The 23,913-nt window shown below is 26.0% G+C and overlaps 6 protein-coding genes across 8 annotated transcripts in view; 3 read left to right on the forward strand and 3 right to left on the reverse strand.

The window, feature by feature from the left end:
- The first annotated feature begins 1,639 nt into the window (after nucleotides 1-1,639).
- LOC108547004 (protein FAM134C) lies at nucleotides 1,640-4,847 on the forward strand. 3 transcript variants are annotated; one of them, XM_017899328.1, is made up of 7 exons: nucleotides 1,640-1,795; nucleotides 2,254-2,563; nucleotides 3,528-3,653; nucleotides 3,747-3,843; nucleotides 4,012-4,162; nucleotides 4,290-4,412; nucleotides 4,544-4,847. In XM_017899328.1, the coding sequence occupies exons 2-7, from the start codon at nucleotides 2,331-2,333 to the stop codon at nucleotides 4,819-4,821; spliced, it is 1,008 nt and encodes a 335-aa protein (XP_017754817.1). In that variant the 5' UTR covers nucleotides 1,640-1,795; nucleotides 2,254-2,330; the 3' UTR covers nucleotides 4,822-4,847. The 3 variants fall into 3 exon arrangements, with proteins under 3 accessions (XP_017754817.1, XP_017754819.1, XP_017754818.1); XM_017899330.1 differs by having other exon boundaries at nucleotides 1,640-1,810; nucleotides 4,544-4,821; XM_017899329.1 differs by having other exon boundaries at nucleotides 1,640-1,791; nucleotides 4,544-4,821.
- A 1,943-nt stretch (nucleotides 4,848-6,790) lies between these two features.
- On the reverse strand, nucleotides 6,791-8,159 carry LOC108546983 (tRNA methyltransferase 10 homolog A). Its single transcript, XM_017899298.1, has 5 exons — nucleotides 7,969-8,159; nucleotides 7,502-7,811; nucleotides 7,257-7,403; nucleotides 7,095-7,200; nucleotides 6,791-7,014 (listed from the first exon to the last, which is right to left on the reverse strand). Exons 1-5 carry the CDS (start codon nucleotides 8,157-8,159, stop codon nucleotides 6,791-6,793), a joined length of 978 nt encoding a protein of 325 aa, XP_017754787.1.
- Nucleotides 8,160-8,663: 504 nt separating this feature from the next.
- On the forward strand, nucleotides 8,664-11,151 carry LOC108547001 (uncharacterized). The gene is made up of 5 exons (XM_017899324.1): nucleotides 8,664-9,002; nucleotides 9,824-10,130; nucleotides 10,227-10,487; nucleotides 10,694-10,846; nucleotides 10,955-11,151. Exons 1-5 carry the CDS (start codon nucleotides 8,710-8,712, stop codon nucleotides 11,111-11,113), a joined length of 1,173 nt encoding a protein of 390 aa, XP_017754813.1. The 5' UTR covers nucleotides 8,664-8,709; the 3' UTR covers nucleotides 11,114-11,151.
- A 1,723-nt stretch (nucleotides 11,152-12,874) lies between these two features.
- LOC108547009 (NECAP-like protein CG9132) lies at nucleotides 12,875-14,260 on the reverse strand. The gene is made up of 3 exons (XM_017899336.1): nucleotides 14,050-14,260; nucleotides 13,242-13,638; nucleotides 12,875-13,144 (listed from the first exon to the last, which is right to left on the reverse strand). The coding sequence occupies exons 1-3, from the start codon at nucleotides 14,133-14,135 to the stop codon at nucleotides 12,896-12,898; spliced, it is 732 nt and encodes a 243-aa protein (XP_017754825.1). The 5' UTR covers nucleotides 14,136-14,260; the 3' UTR covers nucleotides 12,875-12,895.
- Nucleotides 14,261-14,752: 492 nt separating this feature from the next.
- Nucleotides 14,753-22,352, forward strand: SA1 (stromal antigen). Its single transcript, XM_017899299.1, is given in 20 exon segments — nucleotides 14,753-14,873; nucleotides 14,999-15,204; nucleotides 15,373-15,536; nucleotides 15,591-15,796; nucleotides 15,855-15,998; nucleotides 16,066-16,270; nucleotides 16,364-16,693; nucleotides 16,758-17,363; nucleotides 17,434-17,776; nucleotides 17,848-18,081; nucleotides 18,151-18,343; nucleotides 18,419-18,605; nucleotides 18,691-18,995; nucleotides 19,077-19,288; nucleotides 19,377-19,543; nucleotides 19,667-19,691; nucleotides 21,536-21,571; nucleotides 21,759-21,932; nucleotides 22,019-22,103; nucleotides 22,335-22,352. Coding segments are annotated over 19 exon segments (3,813 nt in total). The 5' UTR covers nucleotides 14,753-14,873; nucleotides 14,999-15,025.
- A 519-nt stretch (nucleotides 22,353-22,871) lies between these two features.
- mud (mushroom body defect) overlaps nucleotides 22,872-23,913 on the reverse strand; it is a 7,810-nt gene continuing 6,768 nt past the window's right edge. Inside the window, exons 8-12 of the mRNA XM_017899348.1 lie at nucleotides 23,770-23,844; nucleotides 23,517-23,606; nucleotides 23,254-23,316; nucleotides 23,060-23,173; nucleotides 22,872-22,946 (exon numbers count right to left, since the gene is read on the reverse strand). Coding sequence (XP_017754837.1) covers nucleotides 22,872-22,946; nucleotides 23,060-23,173; nucleotides 23,254-23,316; nucleotides 23,517-23,606; nucleotides 23,770-23,844 — 417 coding nt within the window. The remainder of the gene's footprint in view (nucleotides 22,947-23,059; nucleotides 23,174-23,253; nucleotides 23,317-23,516; nucleotides 23,607-23,769; nucleotides 23,845-23,913) is intronic.

Raw genomic sequence — 23,913 nt, forward strand, 5'->3', positions numbered from 1 at the left:
TATTGAAATTTTATGATAAACTACGTGATTTTATATTGTATATTGTATTACACGTAAATAATGCAGCGTAATATAGTTTAATTACAAACTTATCTTTACTAAAACATTTCTAACATACCAATCAAGTTATCTTACGATTAAACGGAAGAAAATGATACAAAGATAAATACAAATTTACATTTTGTATGGAGGTCATGACGGAAATAACACGAATCTTTAATTATGTAAACTATAATTATTATTTATTATAAACTATAATGAGTTATGTTCGGGTAGGGATATTATATTTTACATTATTCTTATTATTCATAACGAATGTATATATTTTTTATTTAAATAATTATTACCCTTACAATTACTATGTCTATTATTTAGTCTAATCACTATCTTACTTATGTAACACATTAGTGCAATTAAATTATAATAAATCTAATGTATAATGTTAAAAGAGTACATTCTTCACATCGTAGTGTATGTATGTTATATAATATATACATACATGACTGAGAATTAATAAATTATTTATTATTCTGTAATTCTGAACAATAGTATTATGTAAATCTTTTGATAATTATGACATACACACATAATAAAAGTAGTTAGTTTTAATGTTTCGTAATCCAATCGAATGGTTGTCGAATGAAAAAAAGATAGTCATTCATAAAATATCCTTAACCTGTAGCGTTCGAATTTTAAATATACATGTGTATTCAACTAGTACTTTATGCATTTAACTACTTAATAAAATTTTATTATTATTTCTCTAAAAAAGCTTTTTGAAAATCAATACATAATAATTTCTAATCATTTGTTACAAAAAGATCATAAAGACACAGTTGCTAATTTTTATTTACTTCAACTTATCGAAAAATCATTAACAAAATTTACTCATACAATAATGAGATTAAAGATACTAAACATTGTTTATTGAAATCTAACTTATGTATTAAAAAATTTCTAAGAATAGAGTATTGGATCAATTATAACGTTACTGATATAATAAAAGTGAGAAAGCTTGACCTCGTGTAATTTAAAGTGGAATAAAATGATTAGAGAACGACAGTAGAGCGAAGGCTTTATTAACCAGACAGAATTTGAGTATATAACAATAATATTCTTTTTTTGATATATTTGCGGTACTACTCAATCTAACATTTAGTAGAATTGTTTCATTATTTGTAGATTTATTGAATAATCTTTCAAAAAAGATAAAGTACTGTTTCAAACTAACATACACATGTAGTCAAATATTAACGATTCTTTTTTTGTTAAAATCTATTGGTGTTAAAACTATTAATATATAATCATGCCAAAAACATTTAAACTATCGAGTTACCTAAAGTGTGTTTTATGTGCTACTATGAAAGTGTTGTTTTAATATTTTGTCAAATTTCGTAAAAGGCAAATAAAATATTTTTTATAAAGTATATATATAAGTTTTTAAACTTTTTGTACGATTCTTATGCTTTTCGATTATACATTTCTAGTTTGTTATATTATATATTAATCTTTTTATTATAAATTAAAAATCAGATTATTAAAATTACTCGTATATAAAATATACTATTATATCGCATATTAGCGATATAACTAAAATTTAAGATTTTACGCAGTTTCATTGAACGTTGTCTACGATGTAACGGCGTCTCGTGTTTTAACCGTCACGTGTTTGCAGTAGGTAAAGGCAGGGTATATGGAATAACGTTTGAGCGCATGCATACGTCAGTAGGACGATAACAGATACGTTAGCTAGTCACGAACTAGTATTACCAGAAAAAATAAACCAAAAAAGTGTGTAAGTCAGAAGAAGGTATTCGTAAAACTAACAAGAACAAATGTCAAATACCGCGAGGGTGTACATTTAATCCTTGTATTTTTCTTTTTTCTATTTGTGCTTTTTCCCTTGCTTTGTTCTCCCTCTCTTTCTCTCTTCTCTCTCTTCTCTCCTCTCTCCACTCTCCTCTCTCCTCTCTCCTGTCTCCTCTCTTTTTCTCTATCTCATTCACGTGGCAGTCATTTGTTCTTTGTCGGTTGTGGTCGTAGTCTTAATCTATCCTTTCGTTTATATTCATTTCTATCTTTCTCACTTTCCGTTCTTTCCTCTCTGTTTTGTCAGTCCATCCCTTTCTTTCTCGATCATTCTTTCCTTCTCACTCCGCTCTTCGATGTAAAGCAGAAGAAACCCCCGCGGTTACTCGTTCGTTCTCAAAAGTCTTACTCTCGTTGTCACGCGCTAAAAATACTCCCGCACAGTCTTCCGAGGGTGTACCATGCCAAAGGAGTACGGGAATTAGGACGACAAAAGCAGTCAACGGCGACCTGGAACTGTCATGGAACGGCTTTCGAGAGTGGCATGTTATTTTCGATGGATGAGAAATGCGACAACTCATGATGCAAGTGAAGTGGAGGACGAACGTAAAACTATTGAGGTTGAACGATATCGGAATGTGGGATGCAATTTCGAAGCCCCGAAGCGACTTTGTGGCATTTTGGAGAGTATCCTTTTTTGGGAGAACTCTGTGTATAGTATCTCTGTCGTCATTGTATTCAATATACTGTTTTGGTGAGTCCGTTTAGTACTATAGGATGATATGCGTCATTTTTAAGATATAGTATTTTACATGATTTCACAAAATTTTATTATTTAGTGGTTACTATTTCTCCATCGTGCAACAAACATCCGTTAATTTTTCACCTTTTAGCTTATAATTTTCTAGTTTACAAAATAAAAATCTTTTAATAATTATCGATGCTAAATGATAAGTATAATGTACCGTTTTGATCTACAGTTTGATTGACGCAAAATGTTTCGTTCTTCTTCTTTATTGTAATAAATTTACAATGATATTTACTAGCAAAATTTGCATCTTAAAAGAAGAAATGCAAAGAATTTAGTTGTTACTAAATGCTTTGAAAGTAATTGTCTTCTAGGTCAAGGCTTGTAAAAGCGTACGTGTTTCGGATATCAGTTGTAAATAATAATATGAATGATCAAGCATTCTGATGCTTTGTGTTTTTTGTATATGCTTCTTTGTGATAAGCGTATAAAGAACGTCAATCATATGACGTTATTTACACATACTACGAAAATAAGTTGATATAATCGGTCATTGATTGGTTTCCGCACTTCCAACCAATACGTTACAAAATCTCTTTCTCTGTCTCTTTCTCTACAATTATACTTATTCATGACATTCATATTTACTTTGCCGAATGAATTGCATGTTTTCTGTGTATTTTCCCACCAAATCTATAGTACTATTCTAGATGGCAGTATATGTGATAATTAAAAAAAAATATCGTACGATTGAAAATCGGTCAGATCGATTTTATGTAAATCATATGTTTGCTTCACTGTTGTTAGATTTGATTATGTACTTAATTATTCATACATTTTCTAATAAAATTATGAATAAAATAATATACAAAATTATTATGTAATAATTGTAAGTTTTTATAAATAAAAAGTTATGTAATTTTTAAGTTATTGTTTATACATAATATTAATTGTATACAAATTTTTTCAGGGGTATTATTGTATTAGAAGTTCGTGGCTTTGCTGCAGCCAGTAGTGCTGCATTGGTTGTTGTTCTCTGTTATAGTACTTTGGAAACTCAAGTTCAAAAAGAAAATAAAGCATTGGACATAGCTGCGTATGTGTTAAAATTTGCAACAAATTGTACTTATATACTTATAAGTATTTACATATATAATTAATTCAATTAAGGTGTGTAATATATTTATAGTTCATACGCAAAGGCAGAACAAAGTGAAAAAATAGGAAAGAGAATAAAATCAGCAATTAATAATTTGAAGCAATTGAGAAAAGAACAACCAGGCGTGGTAATCTTTTATTCATTGATTACATATTTAATAATATACAAATATATATATTTAGATAGTGTGTATCTATTCTTATTGTATTTAATAAAAAAGAAGTATAAGATTTAATATATTTAAGGATGCTTTAATTTTGTGAATCACATTTAAAATTTTTTTAAATTATTTCAGTTTTGTGCTGCTGTATGCTCTCTGTCTTTGGGTTTGTGGATTATTGGCCGTACTATAAATGGTGTACTTTTTACATATACAATATGCATGAGCATTTTACTTGGTCCTGCATTATTGTTAAAGCTACCTAGCAAAATGGTATTACATAAAGGTGATTGATACAATAAAATATCAAAAATCTTATTATTATTAATAACAATAAAAATTATGACAATATTAAAATTAAAAATTAAGAGATAATGTAATTAGTAAACTTCTGAATTTTCATCTTGTTATAGAATGGGATAGTGAAATTGAAGAATTTTTACCAGCAGTAACTGAAGATAATCTTCAAGTTCTTACAAGAGCAGGAGAGTCAGGAGATCAGTCTCCAACACCAACAAGTGTATTATCTGATGCTGGTATCATCAAATTATTCAATATTATTAGTATTAGCATTCTTACATATTACTTATTTAAAAAATTGTTTTATACTTATTCAATAAATATTTATTTTATCAAATTTTGAATAAAATATCTTTTTTAATTATAGAATTTTTTAACGATGAAGACCTTATAGGTCTTAAAATGCCATCACATGAAGATGAAAGTACTGATAGTGCAGAAGTTTCTGAATTAGAGCTTAGTGCTGAAGAAACTGATGTGGATGGTATTAAATTTCGAAGTGGCCATTTTAAAAAGGGATCATCTTCTGAAGAAGAAGCAGAACTTGAACCTATACCAAGCAATTTAGCTAGCCATAGTGATGAAAGTGGTAGCGAATTTGAAATAATTGATGGTCATGATGTTGATAACTTAAATATTGCATAAAATGCAATGATATGTAAACTGTGAAGTTGTTATCATAGCAAAATAGAATTAAATCAAAAGTTACTTTTTAATATATTTTAATTGGATAATAATCTAACTGAAGTCATTATTTTATTTTAATGTTAGCTACTTTTTACAAATTTATTTACAAATTTTTATACAATAATAATATAAAATTATTTTGAGTATATTGGAAGAGATCATTTGTTCTTCAACTTACAGGTTATTTTCCTAAGTTCATACATACTTTATAAAAATTTAATAATTCAAATTAAACTGTCTTTTTATATTATGCAAATAATAACTTCTCAGTAGCTACATTGATATATACTTATACTAAGATATATTCATAAAATTGTACATATTATGTGCAAACAGAGAGAATTATCTCAATTTTTATTTTTGATGATATATGATTGATCCTTGATGTATATAAAAAAATCAATTATTAACAAAAATTGAAGCAGATGAAATTGAACAAATAACGATTGTCAATTTAAATATCGCTTTGACCTTCATGGCCAAGAATGGTTTTGTATATATGTATTACACACAGAAAATAGTTTCCTGTGAATTATAATTAAGAAATTAAAAATCACAATATCCACTGTGCAGCAGGTTGAATATAGATAATTATTATCATAGTAAATATTTGCTCCGTTTTTGATATTGCAAAAGTTATATGTAAAAATAGTTTAATTTGTCAAGAATCAGTTATTAATAATGCATACATATTGAAATATTGTTTTATCGTTTGATTAAATTATATTTAGCTTAATTTTTCCAATTCAGTTTAAGTATTAAATAAAGTGTAAATAACGTACATGCATCAATAATATATATTTTATTAAATATAGAAATTTCATATTGAAATTATTTGAAATTTAAACTAACAGAATTGGTTATAATATTTATGAAAAAAAACGTTGCAATGATTTAAAAAAAAAATTCTAAATTAAATTATAAAATGGTACATACTATCTTAAAATTAGTTGTACATGTTTTGCTGTAAGATTGCTATTAAAAATGATACCACTTATGTAAACATAATTCTATTGATAGTATATACATACAAAAATCCATATTAAATTTAGAAATGTGCTGTTAATTTTAACCAAATTTTGCAAAGAGTATTTGACTGTATATCCATAAGTAATGTTTTATTAGTTAGTGAAATATAAAAATGAGCTTTAATGTGTACAAATAATGAACATTAAAAAGTGCTAAATTATTATTGAAAAATTGCGTATTTTAAAAAATAATGTAATTTTTTAAACTAACCACACTTCGAACATTGGAAAAAACTATTTTCTAGTCATAATAACTCTATTATACTACATAAAATATAAAATTATAATACTTGGAGTAATAATGTGTTTAATTTTGTGTAAATTTAATTTATTCTTATAATTCTGTTTTATTTTAAAGTAATTAGTGTGAATGATATATGTATATAAATTGTATACAAATATAGAAAATTATTTTTGAAATTTTCTTGCAAAATTTGAGAAAAATTGATCTATATATATTTTCTTTTAAGTATAACAATTTTTTGTTTAACCTTCACATTTTTATTTTGCATAAGGGATATCATGTTTAAAGTAAATTTCTTAATCTATCTTGAATAAAAACATATCTTTAATTTATTTAAATTATTTGTATTAACTTTTTTTAATGTATTATTCCATTTAATATCCCATATAAATTTATATGTATTTAATACTTAATTTTTTAAATCATGTAAGTGTCATTTTGTTGATATATTCTAAATTCATCTATTTTTTATTCATAATAATATGCATGTATGTATATTAATTGATGTACACATATGTACTTATAAAATATGATAATAAAATAAAGTTAGTAAAAAAATAAAATAATGATAAAAAAGATGTGAGAATATTATATTACTATGGAATTATATATGATACAATATAATATTTATTATTTTACCTACAATATATTCTTGTTATATACATACATTATTTACATTATCAAATTCATTAATTTTGTCTTTTGATTTTACATCATTATTTGTGCCAAAAATATCTTTTTTATCATCATACATGTCTGATGTGCCTTTACAATCTCCTGATGGTACAATTAGTTGTGCATTCTTTCTTTCTGGTAAAACTTGTAAGAATGCTTCTTGCCATGTTTTTCCTTCACTGACTCTAAGCAGAATTTCAAACACTAAAAAGGTTTGTACATATATTATTTGTATACAAAGTTTATGTATTATATTTAACTAATGAATTTTATATCAAGCATACCATGATCAACAGTTAAAACTTTTCTTGCCTTCATACGTAAAAATTTGTCTAAAGGTAATCTACCATGTTTTATTTCAACTTGTACAGCTAACTTATGACAGAGACCCTAAAAGTGTAAATATTGTATAAGAAAATTTATACAAGTTATGAATTTTAGCTTACCTTATGACTATTATGATCAACAAGACCACCAATAACATACACATAATCATGTTTTAGTTGAGTAATAACATTTTCTGATTCGCTAGAAAGATATATAATTTTTTCCTTTGGATAAATATTCAAATAAGATTCCTCGTGAAATTTTACCTATACATAAATTTCGTCAAAGTTAAAATTTGATATGTTTATTATCTAAAAATTGTGTTTTTAAAATATATTATTACAATTGTATTAAAATAACATACATCCCAATGTTCATATCCATTATGCTTCTGCATATCTGCTTTTGATTTTCCATTAAAACTGGTAAGAGAAAATTGCATTGGTGCAATAGCTCGTCTATTCAAGGTATAACATCTTAATATTTGTTTAGTCAATTTTGCAATATCTTTATCAATCATTAAATCATCAAAAGACAAATCAATAGTTACTCCAATTTTACAACTACTATCTGCCATTGTACTTTTTTTCAAAGCTTTCCTAGATGGTCCGAGATCTATATTATTTGCACGAGCAAATGCTCGTTTTTGCCTTGCTTTCTCCCGTTCTCGTAATCTATAACATTAGAATAACAATTCGTAAATAACAATATTAATATTGAATTAAATTAAATTAAATTAAATTAAATTATATTTAATGTAATAAAATTATCAAACATATTATAAAGTCATATAATTCTTAAATATCTATTATAAATCTGAGAAATAAAAACCTTAGCTCAACCTTTCGTTTTAACCATCTTTCTTTTTTTTTTACTTTTTTTAGTTGATGTTTACTTAAATTTGGATGTAATTCCGATAACTTGTTATTTATATTAAAACAAGTCTTTTTTTCACAAATTTTTATGTATTGTGTAGCATTTGCCACTTTATCGATATTAGTTGTATCTTTCTCATTTTCCATGTCTTTACAAAGATAAAGAAAACAAATAGCTTTCCTGTAGGAATCTATTAAAATGTAAAAAATATACCTATCTAGAGAAAATCTTATAACATTTAAACACAGATGTAAACTCATTTAAAAAATTCTAATAAATGTAAAATAGCATTATTTGCTTTATAACTTTTTATATTTATAAAGCTTTATATACTGTTTACATACATTTAATGATACTCCAATTCATAAATATTGTTTATTATTTAATCAGTTATAATTACATATTTATTTTGAAACTTTTTAATGTAATTTAATGTAATAACATATATATAAAGTGATGAATATCTATTTTGAAAAAAAAATAATTTAACATTCAATTTTACTTCAAAAATTAAATAAAAATTATTTTAAATATCTAGGGATATCATAATAGTGAAAATAAATGTTGGCAATTAATTCAATAATCCCTAAAGAATGGTGTCATCTAGATGAAAATCTAAATTATCTTTTCATAGTGAAAGCAGACGATTTTTCACCGCTCAGGAAACGTGTTGATCAGTTTTTGTGAAGTGAGAGAATGCAAGTTATTGGAATTGACGGTCGTGTCGTCGGCTATCTTTTTTGTTTTTTAATACTTCAGGCAAAACTAACGAATTCGAGAACTTCTTGGAGGCTCAGTGCTGACAAAGTCATCAAATCAACGGACTTCATAAGCACCGTTGAGGATGATCCTATTTTCGATATTTTGGCAAGCAGCATTAGTGTTGGAAACGGACAAAGTTGGAGTAAAACGGCTATTTCTGAAAAATATGAAAAAATTCAGCCTTATTGCCAAGATTGCAAAAATGTTGCCTCTGAAAATCATGAACGGTAAGAAATCACGGGAGTTTGATTAATCCTGGGTAAGAGCTATGTGGTACATCTTGTTTCAGAATGTCAAATTGATACTTTTAACACGTTTTGAAACAGTGGATTATCGAGATTTATATTTTTCAAATATAATTCAAGAATTTATAAATGCCTGGAACAAGTTATATTAAGATCTCATGTTTTATGATTTTTTGCATACATGATATGATATTCTAACACTAAAATGATGTATATTTTTGTAATAACATTCTATTTGATTGAAAGATATTTAAAGGTCTGAAAGGATACATCCTTCAATGATGAAATTTTTGTTATATTTTTGTATTTATTTAGTGTATTTTATAATATTAATGTTTAGCATACATATAACAATACGAATGAAATTTTAATTAAATTATATTAAATAACATTGTAGTTTGTATTTAACATTATTTTCTATATTGTATTGCACGTTTTATATTGCATGTTTATTACTATAGTTTATTATTATAATGTATATTTCACTGATCATAAATTTTGGAAAATACAAAAACATATAAAATACTTAAATTATTAAAAATATAGTAAGGTTAAATATTGAAATCGTATAAAATATTCAAATATGTGAAATATGTATGTAATTTTAGTTATTTAAAAAATAATTTGTATAAACTCTTTTATTTATATATTTAATTGTATTCAATTTATATATTTTAGATTTTGTGTTTAATAATTGTTAAATAACGTGATGTAATTTTGTTTTTCTTCCTGTAGTTAGTATTTGTGTGTGGCTTACTGTTCTTTCAGCGTTAAAAAAGCCCTAACTTTGGTCCCCTTGGCAGACGATTCTCGTCATACGTGTTGAAGGATACAACAAATGCCACTGAATCATCTTTTCCTCTACCATCTCAAGTGTCAAATGAACAAATCATGTGTACTTCTGGTCAACAATGTGAGGATATAATTCTAGACTGTGGAAAACCTGTTAATTTCACTTATTATGACAATTTGCTCGGTGTTGCAAATAGAGATAAACATCCATTGGCTCCAGAACCTAATGTAGCACTTATGTTTAAGAAAAATGGTGGCAAAACTGTGGATGTTGACATTGATCTATTAGAGAAACGTTTAATAAAAGCTAAAAGAGAGGTATAAATATTAAGAAATGTTTTGTTTATAGATAAGCAAGTAGTCCCTATATAATATATAAGCTATATATACATATATTTTATAAATTTGTTATAGAAACCAAAATCTGTTCAACTTTACAATCAAATAGGAAATTTTTGGCGTATAAAAGGTGATGCCCAAAGATCAATTGAATGTTTTCGAAGAGCACTTGCTGTATCGCCACATAATGCAGAAGTTTTGTTAAATTTAGCTCGGGTATTATTAGTTCAACGATATTTGGACGATGCAACATATTTAGCAAGACGTTCTTTGGAATTGCAACCTCCAGATCGTAATGCTTGGGAACAATATCTTACACTTGGCCAAATATCCAAAGTAATTAAAAATATTTGAAGTAATTGAATGTGATTAGAAGCTGCAAAAGTGTAGTTTATTTTTCAGTAGCAGTGTATTTAAATATGTATTTCATTTGATTACTCTCATTAATAATATAAATCTAATTACAAGGCAAAAAGTATTCTTTAAACTTGTTCTAAAATATTAAGAAATAATATATCATTACAATGTTTATTCTTTTGTAGGCATATGGTCATTATCAAGAAGCAACTGTACATTTACGACATGCTTTAGAATTAAAACCAGACCTCTGTGAAGCAGCGGAAGCTTTAAGAGAGGTAGAATCAATTCCAGTTGCAAGCCTACATAACTACACATTACTGATAATTATATGTTTGGTATGTAAGATAAAAAGAAATATTATTATAGATATTAGTGCATTTTATGTTAAAACGAAGTGTAAATAATTGTGACACATAATATATTTGAAATACATAATATTGCAGGCACTTGGCGTACTTTTAGTAGTTTCAAGCAGTGTAAAATGTGACGAAGTTTCTAGTCTAGTTAATGGACAACTTCAACGTCCAGTTCAACGTCACTTTAGCCGCGCTATGGCTATGCGAAGTTTACGTCTTAATGTTGCTCGTAATAAACGTTGTTGATTACTTGCTAAAAAAAAAGGAATAATCATGTGACAGAATAAGATTTTCAACTATTGTTATTCATTCGTCTAATCACGAAGTATTATTTGTAATATGATTTTTAATAATTATTTAATATATTAATAATTATGCAATTTATTATAATTATAAATGAAAATATACAATAAAAAGCAATAGTATTTTTCATTTATTACAAAAAAAAAACTGTTAGATAATAACATATTCACGTATTAACTTTTTAAGATGTGTGTATATACACATATACATATTTATTACTATAGTATTTTCATAACTAAGAATGGAATGTTATTTACGGAATTATAAGATATTTTTGTTGTTATGTTAGATATTAACATAGATATTATTAACACTATTACTTAACATCATTTACAATATACAGTGATATTAGAATATATAAGTAATCACTTACTTATATGTACCTACTCATAAAACCTAATGAATTTTTTTATACCTTTAAATAATTTACAGTTGTACATTTAATTTAAGATTGAATATCAGTTCTAAATAATAATTTTTAATATATACATAAAACAATGGATTTCTTTCATTTTAACAAAAAGAGATATGTGATATACTTAATTTTCATTATTTTGACATATAATTTTGCGTTCATTTAGTATAACATTTTCTCAGTTATAATATAATGGTACTTTAAAATATAAAAGAATAATCTTATTGTTAAATAACTTATTTTAATATATAATTTTTTCTAAATTACTATCCGAACTATAAAATATTCAAACAAAATTTTTATCAATATTAAAAAAATAAGTTTTTAAAGTGTAAAGCTCCTTTTACAAATAAAAAAATACAGCACAATGATCATTTTATAATATAAATGAATAGTAGCACAATAATGTATAATATTATTTTTCTTAGTTTATCTATTCAAAATCAAAATTTTATCTAAAAATTGATGATATATCCATAAAATTAGGCCGTGCATTTGCACAATTTCTGTTTTATGTACAAACTGAAATTAATATTAATTAAGATGTATAATTTAATTCATACTCCTTTAAGGGTTTTTACAAAGAGTGTATCCATGCAATAGAGAATACTAAAAATATCTTTAATGTAATTTTTATTTAATACTGTACTAATAATAACACGTTTGTTATTAGTAAAATTTTATATTTGATATTATTAACTTGCATTATTTTTTATTTGTTTAATATACTTTTAACCATTTTTATTGTTTAAACTGTCTTTCTTTTTTAATTTATACAAGACTATTGTATAGATTAAATAATATTTGTTAACTATTCTTATAAAAAATATGAGTATTTCATTCATTTTATATAATTTGTTTAAATGAGAAATATAATATGTACATTTTTAACATTTATAATATAGTAAAAAATACAATAGAGAAAAAATTAATTGTGATTTTTGCAGATTTTTTAGTTCATATTAATAATTTAGAAAATCATAATAATTTTAGTGCTTAAATATTTAACTTAATTTTTGAATAAAATTTGTTATGAAATGAAACTCATAATATAACATATTTTGTAACTGAAGCAGAACACAAATTTAAAAAAATATATAAATACTATATCATAATATAGTAAAAGTATACATAGTTGATTCACTATGCACATAGAAACATCTTTGTCAATAATTACCCTTAAAAGGTACCTATATGCAATATGTACACATATTAAGGTATGTGTGCACACAGTGAACATACAAATTAAAATATGTATGTGTAGTCTATGATTCTACAACATTGCTATGTTAGATTTTAATCTTGTTAAGTTAAAATTGAACCCAACTGGCATTTCCTACAGTTGGTGGTTGTTGACTTTGAGGTTGTGATGCACTAGCAAATTCTCCCCATTCAGAACTTGTTTGGTTTTGATTTGGAATAGGTTTATGTGCCGGAGATGAGGTTGGAGTTTTTGCAGGTGGTGGTGCAATTTTTACACCACCTGGTGGAGGTGGTAAACCCAAATTTGTATTGGCACGCTGCTTTGTTTTAGCAGAAACTTCACTGCCATCCTTTTTCTATATGTCATAAATAAAAACTTTTGTATAAATTATTGCATAATTTAATATTTTAATTTTTATGATAATATCTATTAAAATAAGGAAAAGGTCTTACAGTAATTTTCATGTTTATTTTTATTGTTTCTCCTTCTTTAAATCTGAGATCTAACTCTTGTTTTGGTTTATCTTTTTCCTTTTCTATCTGTTCTTGATTTCTGAGCCATTTGAAATGATCTTGAAGGGCAACATTTAAATCAAAACTATCAGATCTATCCAAAAATCCAACCCCAATAAAAGCTGACCTTCCATTATCATCTTGAATTCTAAGAACAAAATACCGAGAAGAATCTGTGACTGGTTCAACTGCAATTCCTGGATATTGTTCAATTGGACATTTTGCAAACAATTCTCTAGTAACTTTATCTTCTAATTTGATTGTAATCGAATCTCCTTGAGAGACAAGGCGCATACAACCAGTCCATGTGGGTTCTTGGAGATTCCAGTCTGCAGCTCTAAAATATAAAATGATTTATAATAACTGATACTTTTTATATTATTTTTATATTAATAAATTTACATTTAATAAAACCAAAATATTTTAAGTATTTAATATTTAAATAAGAGATGTTTAATATTATAAAATATAAAAATTTTGAATATTTCTATATTTTAAAAAGTTTTATAAAATTTGACAATATGTTATTCCAGATGTAATATTAATATTATACTTTTAACAATTTCCGGTATAACTTTTGCTGACGTATTAAACATTACTATTAAGGCTAATAAAAAGATATAAAATATTAAATATTTTAATATAATGATGAACAAAATATTATTTCTAAAAATATCTCTGTATATATTATTGTCTTATAAAATTAAACATTTTTGATAAAAATACTGTCAAAAATAGTTAATCGTACCGATAACCCCTATTCGTTGACCTTGGTGGTATTTTAAATACAAATACTTCAGATTTTACGAGTAATACACTTTCATACGTATCCATTGTACTTTTGACAAATCACAGAAGAAGCGCTTATATTTAAGAGTTGAACTTAACAAAGTGCTATTTCAAAATTCGTTTATATTTTGTGACAGATCTCTGCCGTGATTTGATAACTTTATCTCTATCACGCCTCCCATCCCCACACAAAGACCGTTAACCATGAATTATTTTACTAGTGATAATAGATTGTCTTCTGCATAGTATATACAACTTACAATTCAAACTAAAGTAAAGAAAATTCATTTTCATGTATTTATTTCATACTTAGAATGTTATATTTTGAATGAAATATTTTAGTTAAACTATTTTAGATATAAATTATTCATAGAAATATTAAAATTATTTTTATATTTCTTACTAATAATAATAAAATATCAAATAGATAATTCATTTTACAAAATTTATATTTCTTTTAACAGAAAATTATCAAAAAAATTTTATAACGCAAATATAATTGAAACTTATGCAAATTATGTTCTATTTTTCTTATTGGTTTATTTTATTTTATATTTTGACAAACGACCAATAACCATGTTTACTAATGTGCATTTGCATATATAGTAAGACCAACTAGTAATACTCGCAAGTAGCCGGGGTTATTTGAAGAATTCTATTAATGTGTTTTTTCAATTTTATTCAATATAATTAACATTTCAATTAAATGCATCAACAAACTATAGGGACATAAGATTTCACGATCATCCCTAATCCCCGTATTTATCGGGGACTCTTTTAGAGGTTTGAAATGAATCAAAATTCTACTTGTTTACAAATTGTATCATCAAATGTTATTTGGCGGTATTTTCTTGAAATAAAAAAATTATTTCCTTGAACATAAATTTAAGACAACACTTTTTCTTCAGGGGTAATAATAAAAGAACAGCTTCAAAATGATGCACAGAAGAGGAGGTAAACGAATACGCATGGATGATCCAGTACCTCCAGAGTATGAAGCACCAATGACTCCAATGACTCCCATGAATGACAATTCAGGGGGTGAAGCACATGAATCTTATTCTACTTATGCACCATATAGCCAGGCACCTCAAACACCTATACATAATCCAACGTAAATACATTTCAAAGTATTTTCATTTATTATCTATTATTGTTTTATATTATAGTTTATATAATATGTTTACTCAGATTTAAATTACAAGTTTATTTAAATATTCAATACTTTTAATGAATACATATACCAGATAATTATGTGTTATAGTTAATTATATTTGTTTAGTCCTGAACATTATTCATCAGAAAGCTATAGCTCTCCAGGTACATCACAGCCACAATATCAGGAACAAACAAGTTTTGAAAATCAGACCCAATTTGAACAACCTATGACACCAGCAACTCCAACTAATATGAGGATCACAAGGAATACACGTGCTAGATTACGTGGTATGATTTAAAATATTATTTTGTTATCTGTTGTTGAATAGTCATTATTTCTAGGAGGACCAATACAACAACCAAAGTATAAAGAAATAGATACAGATTACATTCCAACTACAAGTACTAGAGGAAGAGGAGGTGGTGGACGTGGACGTGGAAAACGTACACATCATTCACATAGTTTAGAAGATGAAGCTAGTCTTTATTACGTCATTAGAAACAATCGATCTTCATTAACTGTATGTTAACTATGTTTAAACAAATTTATGTACATTGTTTGAGTTATAAAAATGATCATAACATATGTATAAATTTGTAGATAACAAAAGTAATAGAGAAAACGCTCTTCTTATGTTAATGCAATTTTTTATTAATGCAAGTGGGTGTAAAGGTCGCATTACGTCTGAGATGCAAGCAACAATGGAACATGTGGCAATTATTCGTAAAATGACTGAAGAATTTGATGAAGTATGTTAATTTTATTTTTTGTAAATAAGTAGCTGTTTCATTTAATTAATAATAATTTGTAATATAGGAAAGTGGAGAATATCCATTGATAATGACTGGTCAACAATGGAAAAAATTTCGTGCAAATTTTTGTGAATTTGTTCAAATCTTAGTTCGACAATGTCAGTACTCAATCATCTATGATCAGTTTTTGATGGATAATGTAATTTCATTATTAACTGGTCTTTCGGATTCACAAGTAAGAGCTTTCAGGCATACTGCTACACTAGCTGGTAAGATATATTGTTACATTTACACTTATATAATCAATTTCATACTTGAAGTACTAATAATACATTTTTTATCTTTTGTTTTATTTTTTATAGCTATGAAACTTATGACTGCACTTGTAGATGTTGCTCTCACTGTATCAATAAATTTGGATAATACACAACGGCAATATGAAGCTGAAAGGCAGAAAGCTAGAGAAAAAAGAGCTGCAGATAGATTAGAATCATTAATGGCAAAACGAAAAGAACTTGAAGAAAATATGGATGAGATAAAAAATATGCTCACATATATGTTCAAATCAGTATTTGTACATCGCTATAGAGATACATTGCCAGAAATTCGAGCAATTTGTATGGCAGAAATAGGTGTATGGATGAAGAAATTTCATCAAAACTTTTTAGATGATTCTTATTTAAAATACATAGGTAATACAATATTAATGTTATAAACTTATATATGTTTTTTAATATTTTAATACATATCTTTCAGGTTGGACATTACATGATAAAGTTGGCGAAGTTCGATTAAAATGTCTTCAAGCATTACAACCATTATATGCATCAGAAGAATTGAAAACTAAACTTGAACTTTTCACAAGTAAATTTAAAGATAGAATTGTTGCAATGACATTGGATAAAGAATATGATGTAGCAGTACAAGCTGTTAAGCTTGTTATTTCAATTTTAAAACATCACAGAGAAATTCTTACTGACAAAGATTGTGAACATGTATATGAACTTGTTTATTCATCTCACCGTGCTGTCGCGCAAGCTGCAGGTGAATTTTTAAATGAACGTTTATTTCGCCCGGATGATGAAGCAGTAGCAGGTGTAAAAACTAAACGTGGAAAGAAGCGTTTACCAAACACTCCACTTATTCGAGATCTTGTTTTATTTTTTATTGAATCCGAACTTCACGAACACGGAGCATATTTGGTAGATTCTTTGATAGAAACAAATCAGATGATGAAAGATTGGGAATGTATGACAGACTTGTTACTAGAAGAGGCTGGACCTGAAGAAGAAGCTTTAGATAACCAAAAAGAGACGTCTTTGATTGAATTAATGGTTTGTTGTATAAAACAAGCTGCTACAGGTAAATTTTTGTTTTTGTATTTCTATAAAATTCTGTGATAAATATAAACGTCCTATAATATTCGAAATAGGTGAAGCTCCAGTTGGTCGAGGACCAACTAGAAAAATTTTATCAGCAAAAGAAATGAAGCAAGTTCATGATGATAAACAACGGTTGACAGAACATTTTATTCAAACACTACCTCTGTTACTTGATAAATATAGAGCAGATCCTGAAAAACTTGCAAATTTACTTGCTATTCCTCAATATTTTGATTTGGATATTTATACAAAGTCTCGACAAGAGCAAAATTTAGATTCGTTATTGAATAAAATTCATACAATTGTAGAAAAAATGCACGACACTGAAGTTCTAGATACAGCTGCAAAAACATTGGAACATATGTGTATAGAAGGACACGCTATTTTTACTAGGTAAGATTTTATGATTGGAAAAATATTGAGCGCTATTTAAAAAAATATTTATTTTTTATGTTTCAATATAGATGTGATGTAGCACGCTCAACATTAATTGATTCCATTGTAAATAAATATAAAGAAGCTATTGATGAATATAGAAATTTAATAGAGGGAAACGAAGAACCAGATGAAGATGAAATTTTCAATGTTGTACAATCTTTAAAAAAAGTTTCAATATTCTATTCCTGTCATAATATGAATCCATGGGGCATATGGGATTCTTTGTATAAAGATATTGAAGATGCCAAAGATCCATCTAAGTAGTAGCATTACATTGTTTGCACACATAGAATTTTTATGCATATAAAAATACGAATATTTTATTACAGATGTCTACCACACGAGGCAGTTAAATATTGCATAAGTGCGTGCTTTTTTTCGATTTTGTGGGGACAAAATCACCTTATGGAAACTGCAGATTCTGGAAATCGAGGTGAAGATGAATGTCGTCAATTAAAAGAACGATTACACTCTTTTATGGGCTCTATGCGTTATTTTGTTAGTGGTGACGTAAACGGCACGGTAATTATATTATTTTTCTTTGTGTATTTTTCTTGACATATTAGTAATACATAATATCCGTTAATATTATTTTAGCCTTCTCCACCCATTTTAAGAGAGGAAGCATACAATACAATATGTGATTTATTGGTAGTATTTTGTAATCAATTAACAACACATTCTAATCCTTTAATGCACCAGTTAGTATATGAACCAGATCAAGCAATGCAAAATATGCTTAATCGGTTTATACAGGAATACGTATTTTTTGACGAAGAGGATGGTATGCTGGAATTAATTCTACTAAATGCATATATATAGTTTTTATAAAAATTTAGTTATATAAAATATACATATTACATTTGCAGATGAACATGATGAACATTCGAAGATTGAAGAATTACATAAAAGGAGAAACTTTTTAGCCGGTTATTGCAAGTTAATTGTATATAACATGATACCCACAAAAGCAGCAGCAGACGTCTTTAAACATTACGTAAAATACTACAATGACTATGGTGATATTATTAAAACCACATTAGGAAAAGCCAGAGATATTAATAAAACAAATTGTGCTTTGACTATGCAACATAGCTTAAATATTTTATATAATGAAATAGTAGCAGAGAAGGGCAAAGTTAATAGAAATAGTGAAGAATTTACTGCAATAAAGGTCTGTTTATGTGTATCAATTTTTTATAATTAGAAAGATAAGAAATTTGAATTGAAATAAAGATATATATTAATATTTTAGGAACTTGCAAAACGATTTGCTTTATCATTTGGCTTAGATGCGGTAAAAAATCGTGAGGCAATTACTGCTTTGCATCGAGCAGGTGTTCTTTTTGCGATTACACCACCAGACGGCATTGAACAAGATCCCACTGGTCCACCACCTAATTTATCTTTCCTTGAAATTTTATCTGAATTCACAAATAAGCTTCTTAAGCAAGATAAACGAGTGGTGTGGGTATAATTTTTACTTTTTAACATTTTATCAACATATTTCATATTTTATCGAGATGTATTAATTCCATATACATTTGTATTGTAGATTAAATTTCCTTGACAGAAGATTACAAGCTGGAATGCCGTCCTCACGGGGTGAGGATTGGCAACCTTTACTTTTATACAGGAACAGCTTATTACATGGCGAAACAGATCAGGTCCCAGTAACGAGTAAACGTGCATATACAAGACGAAAGAAGGATCATTTAGCCGGTAAGTTGATGTTTGAAGTTTATGTTTTGAAGATTACGTTTCAATTGAAATTTTTAACAATTCTTTTCTCAAGTATTAATAAGCAATTAATTTATAAATTCCTTTTATAAATATTAACTGAAGAAGGTTCTGATCATGAGTTTTCTGGGTAAGTTAAGTATTCATACGAAATTAACATAGAATAACATTTTTTATATTTTATTTACTAAAATAATTACAGAAGTAGAATATTTACACATTTGCAAGTAATTTTTATACATAATTTTTAATAAAAAAAATTATACTGAAATCAATCTTTTTAATATATATATCTATATGCAATGCGCTTTATTGCTTTTAAAATACAACTTATGCTATGAATGATAAGTATTTGGAATAGAAAATATAATAGAAAATATTGCAAAATCAACTATTACATTTACACGCTTATGTAGATTTTAATGCACATATGATGTGCACAGATGTGCAAACTCCTTTTAGTATTATTAGTATTTTGCTCACATATTAATGGATGCTAAAACCGTATTATGCATAGTTTAATTACTAATAAAAATATCTTTTTCTTTATTATATTTCATTTTCATCCTGCTTACAATATGCCTTGTTGAAATGTACTATAACATACTGTATTATTATCAAAAATTAAAAGCATAAAAGGTATTCTAAATATGTAAGGTATTTAAAATTATGAAATTATTTTATTAATTTAAGTTTCCTTAAAAACTAATTTTTAAGCAAAAATATTATTTGTGATATAATTTGGAATGCAGTATATTATAAACATATTGCTACTTTTTTTTTATTTTCTGAATGTTATTTACATTTTTTTAATGTGCAATTTGAAAAAACTAGATATCTTTTAATACACTATCATTTATACATTATTTAATATTGCATGCTTGTGCTTAATTTATTAATAAATACTGCCATTAGCGTCTTTATGTAAATTATAAATTTGTTGTGTTTGCATGAGTAGTAATCTTTTATGAATCGCTTGTTGCAGGCTACCTGATCGTTATTCAAGCTAAGACTTAGAGTTTTTAGCAAAATCTATAATATATTATAATCATATAAGGGGCAAAAATTATATAAGGAATTAATGAGGTCTATTATTCTTGGTGCCTGTTTTAAAGTCAACTTTCAAACTAGTGTAAGGAATTGTATGTAATATTGTCAAAATATCAAATTAAGTATCAAACACATACCTAAATATGTAAAGAGCAAATATTATGCGAGGAATTGATGAAATCTGTTATTCTTGGTGCCTAATTTGGCTACTAAAGAACTCATCTTATATAAACTAGTGTAAGGAAAATAAGATAAAAACTGAACAATGATATTATGAAATGATAATATTTTTGGAACACCTGACAAAAAAGTACATAGAGAACGATGTGTGTTCTTTTGAACCTAAGAACTTAAAACCAAGTAAGTTTAAAATACTTTGTATTCTGTTTATATATTGATAATATACAAATTGGTGATAGATACAATGAACATGTGATATTAATTAAAATAAAACCCTCTTCTCCTACGAGTTCCTAAATCCTGCTATCAAAATTTAAAATCCATAGTAAATAAGTAATATTATATTTTGTAAAGCTTTTTCCTCATTAAAATTTGCAGGAAATGTGACAGAATTAACCCATCGTTTCACATTTCCTGCTTAATATCGGATTTTTATATTTTACATTTTTTAACACGCCGTTCTCTATTATCATCGCAATATTATAGAAATGTTTTTAGGTATTTGGTTTGTTCATACTTGGGTTAATTCTGTGTACTTTATTCGTATACTTTATCGTTTCTTCGAATGTAGTGACCAAATGCATTAATATGTATGTATGTGATGTGAAATTTTGTAATACATGCATATGTTCGTATTATATGGAAGATGTATGTGAAACTGCAAAGTTACTTTAACAAATTTTTGTCCCTTTATTTATAATATTAATTCCAATATATTTCCATCAAAAAAACTTTTTCTTTCAGTAAACACAAGAAGAAACGTGGTCCAAGGAAACATCAGTGAGTAGTTTCATTCTTGTTTCCATAATGACAAGTTAAATTTAAATTTATATATTTTTTAACAAAAATAATTCTGTAACATATTGGAACTAAAATATAAACTTATTTATATAGAGAAACAATGTCTATAAACTAAATTTAAATGTTACAAATTCTTTGTAGAATTTAATTTGAATTTTTATTTCAGATTAGCTGTTAATAAAATATCCATAACTCGTGGATCTAGGGCAGCTGGATTTTATGAAAATAACGACACTACACAAATGCAGATATCTCCAACAACAATTATTGAAGATGCATCAACCAGTCCTTCTCAAGATATAGATAATAAACTTAAAACATTGCAAATTCAGTCAAGATCGTAAGTAGCCAATTTTTGCATGGTTTTCTATTCTAACATTATATGTAATGATTCTAGTTATCTCATATTTTCATCTTTTTTTTTAGTCGAAGAAACCAAGATAACATAGAACCAAGAGAATTAAGAAGAACTTCTAGAAATTCTGGACGTTATGTAGAAGGTCAATACATGGTGAGTTATTATAATTTATAATTTGCAACATTAAGATTATTATAGAATAACATTTGACATTTCTTGATCATAGTTTTTGTTTTTAATCTTTAGAATTATTATTTTCGAAATTTTAATGCATTTATCATATTTATATTGTATTATAGCAAATTATTTTAAATTCAATATCAAATTAAATATATTTGATATTATAAATTTCTTCCAAAGTAATAAAACATTTTTTTGTTATAGGAGTCTGATTCTGAATAACAAAGTACAATAAAAAAAAAGTACATTCATTTAAGATAAAACTATTCTAAAAGGAGATGATTTGTGATACATTTATAATACATATGTCGAATCGAGTAAATTTAAATGATATAATAATTAAAACTTATTCTTTATTTTTGAGTCTTTTAAAAATTTTTTTAAATATTTTTATTATTCATGTTACGTATTTTTCTGGAATTTACCAAATGTGTCAAACAATACATTTCATAATTACAATGTTTTTCTATATATAAAACTTTTAAACATTATTATTATAAAATTATTTAATGACTGTCTAAATAACATATAAAAGATAAATATTTTTTGTATACCGTTTGCTTATTTAAATTGCCTACTGTTATATCCTACTTTATATTATTATATTATATTATATTCTACTTGTTATTGTACAATTATTATATAATCTGATGTGAAAAACTTAAAGAAAATACATTTGTTTTTTACAACTATGATAATAATAATTATTATTAAATATTTTATTTACGTACGTAATTAGTTTCATCTGTCACTTGCACTACGGTATCTATGAAAAATGTTACTTTTTCTACGACCTCTTGGAGTAACTATAATATTCTATAAAAATTGTAATTATATACGATTTGTTAAATTTTTTATTTATCATGTTATTAATGTAAAAGTCAAATATAAAGCTAATAAATTATTTTTAAATAATATGTATAACTTACTTCATCATGACGTCGTGAAATAAATAAATTTTTCAATGTACGTGGTGTTGTTGTTGCTCTGTCTTTGTTTCTTTCTCTTAGTATTTTTGAATTTGGACTTTTTAATTCATTACCCTTAAATTTTGAAATATGCATAAAAGATTAGCTTTTAATTTAAATATTTATTTTGTGATACAAATATTAATATCACATACCTGTAATGATAATCTTCCTCCATTTTTACTGGGGGTTGGAGGTCCAGGTTTTTTATAGGATATCTGCAAAATATATATAGATAAATAATGGAGATTGTAATTATAAATAAACAGATAAAAAATGCCCTTGTATATGAAGTTAATATTTTCACAGTTGATTTAAATTATAAATTTTATTTTTATTAAAATTAATTACAAAAAAGTGTATTTTATTTTCTACACTCATTATTTGTTTAGTAACATTAAATATTATAATTACATACCTGAGTTCTATCTTTTTTCTTAGTTTTTTGTTCAGGAAGTAAACTCTGACTTAAGCTATCATTAAATATTTCATCTGGCAGTGAACCTGTCTAGAATCAAATTAAAAACAACAAAACATATTCTTATATGTATATAAGTTAAATTAATAAGAAAATGAAAACAAATTAAGATGAATAAGATTAATTTGTAAAATTAATAAAAAATAATACAAATAAATATAAGTCACATATATTTATCGTTACAATGACTTACTTTAATTTCTTCTTCTGTAAATGGTAGAGGATGAAATTGCATTTCAGCAGGGTAAGAGGATTTCAAATGAGGTTTCCATAGAGCATTTCTTCTTTTTAAAGTAGATAATCTATCTGCATCAATGCTGTTCAAAAAATTATCATC

This window comes from Eufriesea mexicana, unplaced genomic scaffold (assembly GCF_001483705.2).
Source record: "Eufriesea mexicana isolate 0111107269 unplaced genomic scaffold, ASM148370v2 scaffold812, whole genome shotgun sequence".
Classification (NCBI taxonomy): domain Eukaryota; kingdom Metazoa; phylum Arthropoda; class Insecta; order Hymenoptera; family Apidae; genus Eufriesea; species Eufriesea mexicana.